The sequence below is a fragment of the Telmatherina bonti genome, assembly GCF_933228915.1.
Source record: "Telmatherina bonti genome assembly, chromosome: 11".
In the NCBI taxonomy this organism is placed as follows: Eukaryota; Metazoa; Chordata; class Actinopteri; order Atheriniformes; family Telmatherinidae; genus Telmatherina; species Telmatherina bonti.
The window spans coordinates 24,357,114-24,372,261 of record NC_136629.1 but is presented as its reverse complement, the minus strand read 5'-3'; the positions used below and the strand labels follow the sequence as shown (position 1 = coordinate 24,372,261).

At 36.2% G+C, this 15,148-nt stretch overlaps 1 protein-coding gene across 11 annotated transcripts in view; it reads right to left on the bottom strand.

The window, feature by feature from the left end:
- dst (dystonin) overlaps positions 1–15,148 on the bottom strand; it is an 88,420-nt gene that overhangs the window by 65,742 nt on the left and 7,530 nt on the right. For 4 of the 11 annotated variants that reach the window (XM_079249271.1, XM_079249272.1, XM_079249264.1 and 1 more), the window contains 4 exons: positions 12,694–12,755; positions 9,087–9,176; positions 5,998–6,075; positions 4,834–4,926 (listed from right to left, as the gene is read on the bottom strand). In XM_079249271.1, the coding sequence (XP_079105397.1) occupies positions 4,834–4,926; positions 5,998–6,075; positions 9,087–9,176; positions 12,694–12,755 (323 nt within the window). Of the gene's footprint in view, positions 1–1,099; positions 2,054–4,833; positions 4,927–5,997; positions 6,076–7,132; positions 7,232–9,086; positions 9,177–12,693; positions 12,756–15,148 lie in introns of those variants that run through there. The other 7 variants (XM_079249262.1, XM_079249266.1, XM_079249267.1 and 4 more) reach the window with 3 other exon arrangements.

Below are 15,148 nucleotides of genomic sequence, written 5' to 3'. Positions count from 1 at the left end.
GGCCAGCGGAAGAGCCTCCGACTGTCCCACCGCAGCATAACTTCAAACCTAAAAGCACTAAATAAAACGAAGAATCAATAAACAAGACAGATACTTTGTAGAGCTCATGTCAAGATGCCTGATTTAATATAATGCATTTGGTGTCAACGATCCCCAAAATCTGGTGTGTTTTTCTCGTGTTCTTCCTTTCCCATGTGGATTACTCTCCCTTCCCCTGGTGTGTAGAGGAGACGTGTCTTGTGGTTAGCCGGCACCAACAAGAGGAATCAGGCTTATTGCACCTGACTAATCCACAGTCATTTAGCACACGCTTTTATCCAAAGCGACCAGCATATGAGAGTGAGGACACCACAAGACAAAATCAAACAGTAGAGGACATCATTGAAAGGTGCAAGTGGACTGCTGTGAGACCTGCCTGATATTAAACCCCAGGTTGACCTTCATTCAACGCTGAATCATTGCTACATCTATGCAGTACACCAGCCTCCATACATTCACTTTCTTCTTCAGCATTTTATGCAACTTAACCAACTTTCCTGCTTTTCTTAAGATTCTCTGCCTGAGATCCAAATCTGTCTCCACTAACACCTGTCTGCCCGTTCACCACACCTCTTGGGTTCCTGAACTTCAAGCAATCCACGGCCTAATTCCTGCCATTCATTCATAAATCTGTTAAACCTGCCTTGGTGAATAATCTTTTCCCTGAGTCCAACTCTCTTTGTGACATTTGGTCTATATTCAACCTCTAATATTATCATGATGTTTTTGCTTTAGGTCATTTTTTTAAAAATAATCTTCCATAAAAAATTAAAGATCAGAAACCAGTGATGCAAAAGAAACCACTTCCAAAAACAAAATATTCTTCTTGGCCAAAAAAAGTCAGTGGGTCCACAGTAAATAACCATCTTAGTTTTACAGTCATATATACAAAAATAAAACCACATTGTTTAATCATGAATAAATACACCACACTGCAATGTCCAGGGGAATTAATCAGAGTATTTTTTTTTTTATATTTTTCATTCACTTAATTTTTATTTTCCTTTTCAATCTTTAAATCATCCCCACGATGGCTAAAAATAAAATGTTCTTGCTTTACCTTGTGTTGGGTGGACACACACTTGGCAGGATCTGGAATATGCTCTGTGTAATCAGAGCAGGTGTAGGACCTTCGTCTTCTCCTTCTGTGTGCTTGAGAGCCACATATAATCTTGGCAAACATCTCCTCACTGCCAGGTCTGTCATTGCCTCGTAGAGTCCGTAACATGTGCTCCACAGCTCCGAAGCTAACAGCCCTCCTTAACTGGCGTTGTAGCAGCTTCTTTACAAGCAGACCGTCTTTAGCTGAGAGACTTCTGGAAGCTGAATTAATACCATGAAGTTTTCCCTCTATAGCAGACCTGCTGCTATCACTGTCTTTGAGGTCTGCAGATAAACTTCCAAACCTGTATGCTAACCTTGTGCTAAGAGATTTATTATTAGAATCTCTGAAGACTAAAACTGGGACTTCTCCAACATATACACCTTCGCTGATGCTGCCTAGCCTCGATAGATTGCTCTTCACCAGTGAGGCCTCATGCTCTTCAACTTGGTTTCGCTCTGTGTTGTCTTCTGGGTCATCTTGAAGCCCGTTACTCCAAATGGCCTTGTTTGCAACACTTTCACTTCCAGGATTTCTGAAGGATCCAACGGGCTTTAGGTCCTCTGATTTCCTCTTCTTCCTCTGGAAATACCGGCGACCTTTCAGATCTTTAGATTCAGGGCGCAGTGGAGCTTTCTTGGGGTCGACATAGCATTCCTCTTTTGGGCCCCGAACACAGCCACAGATGTTTCCCATGGCTGTCAGATATATGACGTCTTATCCATTAACAGAGCTCTGTAGTCCCAAAAGTAAATAGCTTTTAGGCGATGTATCCAGTGAGGTCTATTCGATCTGAAGAAACAATACCTCGTAGATAGAAAGCCATTATAACGCCGTTTAAGAAGCACATAATAAGCACTGGCAGCGTGGCAGCTGGACTGCACTCACAGCAGAATCGACTTCGTCCTTTAGACTCCCCACCGAAAAATAGTCAGAGTGTGACACGGTGCATTTCTCTCTTGCTCTCTCATGGGTCTCTCCTCTGACACTGGAATCTTTCCTGACCTTTGAAACATTTCTCTGGCTTTGCTAATCCAGTGCAAATACCATAAATGCACACACAGACGTTGAACGCGTGTGTTTAGCTCTCAGCTGCGCAAGAATGAAAAAGAATTTGTGGAAAGACCGGTTTCAGGACGGCTAATCTGCTTCATGAAAACATTTCACAGCTACCTGTTTCCTTTTCTACCATTTCTATAAGGAGTCTTGAAGTCTTGAAGTAAGTGGCTGCTAGCTGAAGTGCCACCTATTATGCTGTGAGAAACTTTGGCTCAGCAAGTTTGGTTGCACGAATGGGAGTCCAAGAGGCTTTTAAAAAGAGAACAGCATAGGCAAACGATTGCAGCAGCAGCCGAGGCAAATCCCAGCAGCACAGCAAAGCACTTTCTCTTTGTCTACCAATCAAGCTACGTACAATGAGTGAGCCAGAGGTGGGGCTTTTGTCCAGTGGTTTAAGCAAACACTATTATCAAGGCAAATCATCATGACCGCAGTTTGCAAGTGGTCAAATGCTCTGATCAGGGAGTGATTCACAGTATGAATTCATGGCAACAACCGGGACAGAGCCTGAGTGTGGCATGAGCTCACTGCAGGAAAATATATGAATATCTCCATTAGATCAGTAAAAAAGAGAGTAAGTAGAAAGTGAAAGTGTGAAAATAATTCTACCACACAGCTCAACCAAAAATAACCATGTGCCTCTGTGAAGTATAATATTGAAGTTGCTATGGAGGTCACCTGACAGCAAGGACAGTTCAAACTACAGAGCTCTGATTACTGCTGCTTGTTCCTGTGATGAGCTCATAGTGATGAGCTGGGTCAGATTTTACTGCATTACTAGTGTGTTTGATGCAACCTTCTTAAGTTGTTCCAGTAAATAACAATATTTTAGTTTGATTTTCTAAATGAAATGAATAAATCAAGAATTTGTGTTTGTGTTTTGTGACTTCACAATAAAAAAAAAAAATCACTCTCATAAAGAGACTGTGACTCAATCAGCGCCAGCAAACAGACCGGTTGGGCAAGCACTGAGCACCTGATACAAGTTTGGTATCATGATGGTGCAAGTGCAATTCAAATAAACATTGTTCAAGAGTTTGTCTTCATTAGATAAAAATACAGCCTGGTTATAAATACAGCTTTGTGTTGTAACATCTACATCTTACCTGTACAGGCAAGATTTTATAAAAAAAAAAAAAAAAAAAAAAAAGGAAGGTTTTAACTTTAACAGTCAACCAGATATGAGGTTAAAAGAAAAAAAAAACAAAAAAACCCTAAGGTCAGACACTTATGTAAGTCTAAAAAAAAAATAAAAAAAAAGACAAAAATGAGCCTGCAGCAGAAAGAAAAATGTGAACACAATGTCCCAATAACAACTATTGTCCTTAAACGGGGATTAACCTTGGACACTTCTGGCAAACAGTCATATATAAAGAATGTCATAAAAATAGTGCTCTGTCCGTGCATGTCAGTTTTTTTTCTAAGCTTTGCTTATTTAATAAACCCAAAGATGTGCTCTATAACTGAGGTTCAACATTTTCTCCTAGAGCGCCCTGGTGCCCTTCCAAAGCAAGAAGAAACAGGCCCTGTGCTGCTCAATGAGACGCTCAGAGGCTTGCGTGAGACTGACAGCAGCAGGTGTTGGCATCATCACAGACGCTACCTGTCAGCATGTTTGAGTCCAAGCAAAATTATATCAAGTGCTTTCTATGCATTGAATCATTGCAGCATTTGTTAAGTGAATGCACATGTCATCATAAACAATAAACTAATTCAGCATCATCAAAATCAAAACCTCCAAATCTGAAATTCTGATTTATTCTTTTCTATATTCCTGTTGTTGCATAGCAAGTGATGCAGTGTCTCAGACATATCAAAGCTTCATTGTAAATAGTCCAAAAGACAAAGAAAAGGGGTTAGAAAAAGAAGAGCACAAGTAAAAAATCATTAAAGTATTTTCTGGTTAGTTTAATACCTCGGTGGACACCTGGATGTTCCTGGTACGCATGTACCGGTTAACTGACTTGACATGATTTGTGTAACAGCAATAAAATTATAAGTCTTCCCAGAGGGAACATTTTTGAGAACATTCACCTGAATGATTAAAAAAAAAAAAAAAAAAAAAAAAACTCATTTTAGAGCCCCCAGTGAAATGCACTCAATGGTTGCACCCAAATACATGCTCACAAGTAAAAATATAATGTATTAAAAAGTCTTTTCTTTGGAAAAGAACTGCATACAAGGACAACAAATATCACAGAGTACAATTAGTTTCTGCTGTTAAACGTTTGTGGAGTTTGTCGGGAAAAGAAGATGTAAAAGATGTTTTTTGTTGTACCGTTTTCAGAATCTTTTTCCTAATTCCATTTTTAATCCCAGAGACTTTTGGCAAGTCTGACTGGGAGATCAGAAAGAAGACAACACACTTTTCAAGCAAAGTATTCTGCCCAGCTTCGACACCTTGTGGTGAAAAGCAAAATGTTAATTTCAAAAGCTTTGATTAGAGGGTAAAATAAACTATGTAGAAAATCATCTGCATTGAAAGTATGAAATGTGACAACAAATGCACAACAACTGGAATACATAACACATCAGTCAGATGTAAAAGGTCAAGTAAACAATCTGAACAACAAACCTTGCTAATTACTTGACAATTAAAACGTGGGAATTATAAAACTGATGGCAACACTCACTTGAAAGTGCAAAATTATGGTCCAGATCAATCCCAGGGTCAGTTTTGGGTTGCCGTCTGTAATGTCATCATTCCTGATATTTACAAGTTTGACCTGGTGACACAAAACGCACAATTAATACACACAAATTTGTCCTCTCAACAACACCCGGCTCCTGGGTTTTCACATGATGGCATTTACATGTGTTTTATGAGTCTAACTCTGTGTTGTCTGCCTTAGATACTGCACTGTCAAACCACAAGGTGGCACAAAAGCCCTTATATCTTACTGGGAAACGCTTCCAGTGGACTGAGATGAGCTCTATGTGTGAATGTTTTAAAACGTATGAAGTGCTATAAACCTATAAATACATGACCACATATCAGGGTGAAGATTTATGAGCATATAAAGAATTAATTTAAATACAAATTTTAAACAGAAAGCAAAAGTCTGTACACAGACTTGGTTTAAAAGTGCAATCAATACTTTCTGATAGTCTGATAATGCGGAATAATTGTAATCAATCTGCTGCAGTGGACCATATGAAGAGGTTCAAAGTCACTTCCCATTAAACATCAGCGCAGCATACTGGATGTGCATGGTATGTTCTGCAGCTAAAACAACAATACAACTCATATGTGACCATCTATGCACCCTTTGTCTCCAGCTTTACGTCACATCTGGCTACAGCTCAGCGAGGCTGTGTTCCTCTCCACATCCTGTGTGTGGCGGGGGAGGGGATGAGAGCACTTTGTAATCCCATTGATGGGATTTGTAGTCAGTGCATTTTGAATGCTGCAATTATTATTTGTGGCAGCTGAAATGAGCTGTAATCTTTGTTAGAAAAAAAAAATTGAAATTAAATAAATCCGGCACCGTGTAAATGCCTCTGACTTCTTCTAAGTTTTGAGAATGTTCTTACATATGTTGCTACACTCAGTCATGATATACAGTTTTCTAATAAGACTGAAAGTCTGAAGGCTGAAACAAATCTCAAAATGCAAAAGGTTTGCACACATAAACTCACATTGGTTGCCTTTTTTTTTTTTGCTTTGAGTGTAAGCCAATTCCTGGTGATTTAACATGCTCTAAGTGAGCTTAACAGAACTGGATAAAATGTATTTCACTCCCAAAACAAAAGTGTGACACAACAAGGCTAAAAAGGAATTTCTAAATGATCCTCACCTGCCGTCTCTTTAAATAATCCAGTGCTATTTGTACATTCTGGAGTCTGTGGAAGCGCATCCTCCCTCTTTCCCGAGGCTGTGGACATAAAACATAGAAGAGCAGCCATTTATGCTAATCAGGTGCTTCTGAGTATCAGGGAATAAAATGGGAAATGATTGGTAGCATGGAAGACGTGTAACATGCTTCTTACCCAGTGATCTGGCAAGATTAAGACAGAAAAGAATAAACACACATACAGAGGAAAAAACTACCCACCATAAGGAGTAGCCATATTAATTCCAGTCAAACTCATACTGTGAATATAGTGTCTTGAACTAACCTACTTTCCACCTTTTCCACCTCAATGAGGTGAGTATGTCAAAACAAATCACGTCACCAACTCTACAAGAATAACAACTCTGACAGCCGAAAGGCCACTGGAGATAAATTAATATCATCGGTTCTCTGTGACAACAATAATTATGTGCTGTATTATAAAATCTCTTGTGGCAAATGCTCATGAACATTCAGAAGCCAGAGCGTGAGGTAATGAAATGGAAAAGGCATTCAAGTCAGGATGCAGTAGCTGCAGCAGAAAACTTGAACTGCATTCAGCTGTCCTGTTCGTCTCAGGAGCAAAGCAATGATGTGTAATAAACCCAGAGCTCTCTTCTAGGGAATGCCATTCAGTCATGAAGCCTTTAGAGGGGCTTCAGTGACAAATTACTCAATATGATAATGAAAAAGCAGATGAAAAGCATTTGAATCTCAATTTATGACTTCATGTTGCGCAAAGCTAGTAAAATGGATCTAAATGGAGAATTCCAGTCAAAATGTATGGCTACATTTTAAAGATTTTGAAACACCTATGTGGCTGATTTTTCTTTCATGGTTCCTGCTTTTGTTGTATGATCCAAAACTATAAGTGAAGTTGAATCAAGTGCTTTTATTCCTGCATGATAAATTTTAAAGATTTGCAGAATCTGAGAAAACACATAGATGCAATATGACATAATCCTACAGCATCTGCTAAAGCAATTATTCTAGAACAAATCATGAGGTGGAATTTTTTCTACACTTTTATTAAGTGGCCACAGCACACTCAGGATTAGTCTGTTACATGGGGGATGGGGAGGGGGCAAGCCACACGTACCCCCTTATCATCATCCACCGTGTCTCCATGCTGCTCAACTGCACATGCTTCTGACCCACTCACCAACCGCAAAGTCTTCAGAAAATCACGCTCCCTCGGCTTTATCACCGAAAAGGCAACATATGAGGAAGAAAAGGAGGACATGGACACACACACATACACACAGTGATGAAATCATAAAGAGGTTAGACAATGGACAGAAACCGGTCACAGAGTGGAGAGTAGACGAGTTTGAAGGTGGGATGTAAACTGAAAACACAAATACTTGACGGATGACAGTTAGTCCGATTGAGGAGAAGGTGGGGAGGTGGGGGGTCCTGCACAGGAATGAATTACTCAAATGTAAAGACCCCATTACACTGATACACTGTGATCTTTCATTCTACTGACTCGTATAACATGCACTCTGGAGTGCACAAACAGCAGCATAAACATACTTAAAAATAAAGAAATTTTTCATCACCACATAAAAAGACATTACAAAACTTCTACATTTACTTGAACTTTAGTACATTAATGACTGTAAATCCTTTATACCCTGCTTTTTTTTTTCAAAGGAACATCTGAGCAGTGTGTTTTATAAAGTGTATTTATTTCTAAATGTGCTGAATGCTATGGGTACACATGGAGGCTTATCTTTACACAGTAGGAGATAAAATTCCTTAAATAGTTCCAATTTTTATTTTATTTTATTTCCCATTTATTGCAGAGTGATGTTTGTCATCTGAATCCAAATAAAAGCTGATATGACTTTGCAGAGACATTAAGCAACATTTTCTGCTTTTTGGAAATGTTGATATGCAGTGGTTTAAATAACTGGTTATATGTCTCTTGGCATTATACTAAAATGATCCAGTGTAAAGTAGCACAAAGACATTTACAGCAAACTTGTGATTCTTTTTTTCGATATGCTGAGACAATAAAACCTTTTTGGAATACGGTAAAAACCATGCTTACTCATTTTCAATCATTTGTTGCACTATACCTGAATGAGATATGACTGTGTGAAAACGAAACTTCATACTTGGTTTGTCTGTTTTATGTGTGAAGATATAATAAAAACATATAATCTAGTTCTTATCAGATCATAAGATCAGATAAATGTAAGCTTAGATGAAAAACACGTGACATATTACCAGAAGTGTTAAACAGAAGTTTGATCACATGCAAAATGATATTCATTCAGTGAATATTGATACTAAATGTGCTAAAATTCTGTAATGATAAACTTTCAATTCAATGCAATTTGATTTGTTACCCAGGGACATTTATGACACTTATTACATGCTGATTTAAAATAATTCATTCTATTTCTATCAAATCACAAAAAAATCTGTTTAAAATATAAAGATATTATTTTATTCCTGTGCTGAATCAGGCAATTAAATGAGAAACAATTTGTCCTTTTAACACAATTATAGTCTGCCATATTCTGTGTGAACAAGCATTAAAATAGCATATAATGTAAAAAAAAAAACAAAAAAAAAAAAAACCTGAAATTTGGATGTGTGAAGATCACCATAGTGTACCAGTCTATTTTGTTGGTTATAGGATAGCACCACGGTACATCAATGATTTCACATAAAATGACATGTGTGTCATTCCACTGGCCTACAACTGTCAAACACCACTTCATGAGGGTTTTCTGATTTCAGTTTACAGATAGTAAAATCCCAGGATTCACTCTTACCTCCCACCATCAATTACATAACAATGAGAAGAGAATGACCACTCAGTAAGTTATATGATCAACACGATGCACTGCTCCGTGAGATGAGAAATAGTTCTCTCACTTTTTTCATCTGACTGATACAAATAAAAACATTTATTTCAAATCTCAAAGGGAAGCTCCACATGAATTCAAACTCCATCTGTGATTTATGTATGCATGTTCTTATCACGTTCTAAAAACAGCGATGACAAAGAGTGAAACAACTGAAAAATACGAACTCACCAGTGTATCTCCCGACAAAACCTCCAACAGTGAGATCAGGTAATGTCCATCTCTCAAGTCTTCGTACAGGTCATTTATATGTTTCCGTACCTGCAGACACAAAAGCAAAACATCAGCTAATGGCTAATGTCATTCTGCTATTGCACAGCTGTTCATCACCAGTTATAACGTTTAGTGTAGCTTTAGATTCTCCAGCTTCACTGAAACAACATAACTTCATTCTATCATTTATTTTTTGTTTATTTGTTTGTTTTTTGCATCTTTGCTCAGAACATATTTTTCTGCCTTGAATATGTTCAAATTTATATCAAAAGTGTTAAGTGCACAATATACAGTCCTATTCTAGTCCTACTGTTTGACTGAGCAGACCTTTAAATGGTATGTCTTTCATATTCAGGTGCCTGGCTACACTGTAATGTTTTTTTAAAGAAATTTAAATTATTGTCTTCAGTGTTGCTTCTTTCCAATTTCAGTCCAACCCCCTTTTTGGAATAAAACTTTATTTTAAGTATACACTCAAAATGATTCTCCTCTCATCTCCCTGTTAAATGAAATGAATGGGACATGAAGCACTCGCAGGTTATCACTGTGACACCTCCTCTAAACACTTGAGCGGGACACTTAACATCTGTGATCTAACGTTTTCTCCTTCCAGCAGGCGCATTTCTCCTTCCTGTCCTAAATACCATGCCTCTGAAATCACCCTGCTGCCCATTGACCTGCTTTCACACAGGGTTCTCAACACTGTAATCCCAGATAGCAGCCACAGCTGTGGAGTCAAAATAGCCCTGCACCTTTCTGTCATTGGATCAGCAAAGCAGATCCTCAACTGTTACTCAGCACCTCTGGTTTCTCATGGACCACATGTGAGGCTTGCTTAAATGTGTAACATTAGGCTAAGCAGGCCTGAAATCGGTCTGGCAGGGTTAAATGTAAATATTCAATCTAAATCCTCAACTTGAGTCCGAACAACTGGATAAAGGTTTTTTTTTTTTTTTAATACAATTTTTTTTGCACCTTTTGATGTCTCCATGGTTTTTTTTCCACCTGTGATGTGTTAATGCAGCAATTTTAGCTAAATATATGACTTTGTCTTTTCATACGCCAAGATCGCTTCAAAGTTTAATTAGTGTCAGTGCAAGCTGCATCCTGCATACCCTTAAGGGATAATCAGGCTAGCAGCTTCATAGAGCACTCTGCACTTGTCTAATGATTTTCATATTGGAAATGTTAAATATTTTTCTCTTCCTGTTCAGCCACACTTATAAATCAGCACTCATTTAAGGGAAGTTCTGTGCTTATGACACACCATATAATTACCAAGCCATAAGTGAAACCAAAAAGGTATCTCTGATTTTTTAAAATCAATACTGGTTAAATTAAATTTTAATCTAATTGATTCTGTTTTTTAACTCAACTCTTCCAAGTAAATCTGAAACTGAATTAACTGAACTGAGAAGTTCAAGAAGATTGTTGGGCTCATATGAATTTCATTTTATGTAAATAATTGCTGATTCAAAATTTTAGATTATTCACAACCACTGGTGACACTGGATAAAAAGTTGGGATCTGCAGTATTGGGAGGATTCATCCCATATAAATGTACTAAAAACTGTGTTGGTGATCCACCCAGAACTATGTCACAGGATTAGTTACAAGGACCAAGCAATGCATGCTGGTCAGCAGAGCGATTGTTGGTGTTGCACAGCAACTGGAGCTAAAAACTGCAAGTTTTTCATACCACTGCTGTTTATGTTCTAGTAAATGTCCATTTACTTCTTCTGTTGATTTCATAATGCGGCACGAATATCAATATAAAAAAAAGTAAACATGGTACAGACTGTGGACTTTCTAAACACTCTCCTTGTTGAAGGAGTTAATGCAGTAACAGGCAACTTCCTGTCACTGTTGATGTGGTGATCTCACCAGCTGCATACTTCATTTTACCATAAAGTGTATCTTTGTCATCGTCCCAGCTAACTGAAATCAACTTTTATCTGGCCTTCCTTGCCAAGTGCAAGCCCAATGCAAACACCAACTGTCACACTGCAAAGCACAAAAAATCAGTTTGTCATCTGTTAAAGGAAAAAAAACTTTGGACCTGATTTATAATTTCAGTAGAACTGAATTCATTTCTCACCCAATGTGCCCATATCAGTACACCCCATGTGTTTTCTGTTTGTATTTTATTTTCTATTTTAAGTGTAAAAAGCTGCCAGTTTAGGTATTTTGTATTTATCCCTTTCTCGTTTAACCTATATTTAACAAGGAAATTTTTTTTAAAAATTCCACAAGTAAATCAGATAAAATGATTATCAGCTCAAGTCAGCAGTAAAGAACACAGAAATCCACATGCACTGAACACCTAATAATGACAACATGAAAATAACATCTAAAAGAACATTTAAAAGCACCCCAGAATGAATCATTACAATGATCTGAAGTCAAATGGAGGCAAAATATGTTGAGTTATATTATTCACAGCTACACATTTCTATCTCTAATGTGTCTAAAACATTCTTGAATTCATTCAGTAAAACTAGCTTCTTAACATTCAAGTGATTTAGCAGTTTATATGAAGCTGATGGACCAGGGTACCAAAGTACATTTCTAACCCAATTCAGTATGGGCAATGAAGATGTATAACTGGAGCAGAACAAGAGTAAATACATAAATGAGAACTTGAGAATATGTAGATGTTCAAGTTTACAAGGTGAACAAAGCAGGCCATTTAACCCAAGTATACAATGTTTGTGTGGGTTTTTACAACATACATAATGAATCTATGAGCTCCATGGCAGATAATGGATACACTGTACAGGTTTTGCATGAAACATTAAATACAGTTCACCTGGTCCTTGTGTATCATTGTATTTCATAGTACAATATTGTTATGTCCATGTGAAATTCTTAAACTAAAGTAAGCTAAAGGTTTCTGATGGCTGTGAAGACTTCTCATGTAGGTCATGACTTCCACAAGTCAAACCACCATATCAGAGAGCCAAATATCGTTTTTATTCATGTAATTCTACAATGGTGACATCGATGTAACCATGAAGGATCACTAACTTATGTTAGGTTATAAATAAGTGTAAATGGATGCAGCACTGATGCACAAACCAGATCCAAACCTCACCTGTCAGTCCCAGGTTCATTATTTCAACAAGTTTGCATTAGATGACACATGCCTCTGCTTGCCTCTCTGCTAAAGCGCTTCTTGATACACCACACAAGAATTAAATGAAAAGTAAGCAATTCAGAGTCCAAGCTCGACAAAAGAAAACCTGTCGCTACAATAGTGCAGCATATGCCATGTTAAATTACCTTCAACAAGCTTTAATATTACCTGAAGAGGAATGTTAACATGTTGGGACCTTCCAAGGAGAATGGTAATAAATGATTGATGTTGATGTTGCAAGAATTGTGGCAGTCAGAAATGTCTGTTTAAATAAATGTTCATCTGTTTAGAAGAGCTGTGACTTATTTTTGGGTCAGGATTACACTGGGAGAATCATAAATCTGATTTTAGTTTTCGATGCTGACTGAAGGTTTAGTTTGTCACATGGAAACAGGAACTGGGAAGTTATGAAGACATATCATTTCTTACCTTGACCAGATGCTGGTTTATCCATTTTGTAAAGGTCTTCTTCTGCACTCTGTCTCTTTCATCTAGAGACAAGAAAGAAAACACAATCCTGTGAGGTTTTTTTTTTTGTGTGTGTGTGTCATATTATGAATGTGTTCGGGCAGGTTTCTTTCAGGAAAAGCTTTATTAGAGGAACTTAATTCTGCGCCTGTATTTTGCAACCTGTTTGATTACCTTGTGTTTAATGGAACAAGATCAAACTCTGTGTAAATTACACTGTTTAAAGGAGTAATGAGGTTTTATGATGAACAAGAGTTTACAATGGGATCAATGGATTTAAAGCATTTATGTTTTATTAATCTTCTTCCTCATACAACATGCTAAGTATTTTCTGTTATTCTGAGAGTTTATTGAAAAAAGCCCCAAAAGTTAAATGATTAACTTCCAGGTCAATGGGTCAATTATCCTGGAAGAAAAAAAAAAAAAACACACACACACAGACACTATGATCAACCACTGAAACCAACACTACCAAACTTCTTGAATGAATTTAAAAAAAAATTTGTCCAAAGACATGCATGTTAATTGGTCACTTTAAATTCTCCTTAGAAGCGAGTGTGAGCACGACTGGTTGTTTGTCTCTCTGTGTCTGCCCTGCATGGACTGGTAACCTGTCCAGGATGTAAGCCGCCTCTTGTCTGCTGTTTGCTGGGATAGACCCCCCCCCCCAACTGCCAGCATGTCTGAAACTATTCTGTTAAAAAGAAAACTGCATTACTGGTGTTTTGATGGACTTTAAAAAAAAGTTATTAGTCTTTTTTTAGGCAAGGCAAGTTTATTTATATTCAACATAACAACAGAATGATTCAAAGTGCTTTACAGAGACAAAAAAAAATGACAAAATAAGAAGCATAATTTAAAATTAAAATATGAAAACAAGAAAAAAGAAACAACATTAAAGAAACATGCAGATTTGGACTGAAATAAACTCAAAATAGCTTTGAATAAAACTACTGAAATTCAGCTTTAATGAATTTTTTTTTTTCTGACTTTGAAGGTAAAAGCTATTATTCAAGCACATATGTTATTGCAAATGATAAAAAAAAAAAAATCTATTATCTTCACACTAGAAAAATGCACAAAGCAAGTAATTGTACATATCTTTAAAAAAAAAACCTCTCATAGATTAAAGGAAATTCATGCAGAAAAAGTCAAGACTTATGAGGACCAGAGGTGTGTCCCAATGGAAGTCTGAAATTTCCCAGACAGCTGAGATTACATCACTCTCTGTGACACGCTGTCAACTGCTGCTTGGCAAATTTTTATTTGTTGCTATCATCACCATAGCAACCATACTTTCAACTGCTTGCAACATAGAAACCAAGATAAAAAAAAAAAAAAGAAAATACAGTTGTGCTCATATGTATTCATACCCTTTCATTAAAGAAAAGGCTGAATTTACAACTGTCACTTAAATAACTGGAGTCTTAAAAAAGGAACAATAACTAAAGATTTGCAAACATATAATTTAGTCATATAAGACAGTTTTTTTCATTTAACTGGTTGAAGAAAGAAAAAAAACAAACAAACAAATTGGTCCTGGACAAATTAGAGCACTTTTCTGTTAAACAGTGGGACAAAATACCTGTCAACAGGTACAGAAGTCTGACTGAGAGGAACAGAAAACACCTGACTGCAGCGGAAACATTAAAGGATTGTTCAACTAAATATTAGTTTATGAGTGATGTAATATGTAATAAATTTTCTCATTTGTTTGCTTTTTAAAAAAAAATAAAAAAAAAAAAGGTTTCTATTGAACTAGAATTAGAAAAAAAATATATTTATTACTTTGGTCAATTTCAGCTTATAGTACAGGCAGCAGTGTTTTTCCTTCTTTGATGAAAGGGTATGGATACGCATATATATATATATATATATATATATATATATATATATATATATATATATATATGTATATATATATATATGTATATATATATATATATATATATATATATATATATATATATATATATATATATATATATATATATATATATATATATATATATATATATATATATATATATATATATGTATATATATATATATATGTATATATATATATATATATATACATATATATATATATATACATATATATATATATATATATATATATATATATATATATATATATACACACATATACATATATATATATATATATATATATATATATATATATATATATATATATATATATATATATATATATATACACACACATATACATATATATATATATATATATATATATACACACACATGCACACACACACACAGAGAAAATGTCTGTGTTTGGAGCAGAGCACAGTATTTGGGCCATTCCCCACAGCTGTGACTCCTCTCCGTTTCTGCACATCTCAGTCAGCCAAACACGCCTCCTCCAAATAATCTTAAATCAATGCAGAAA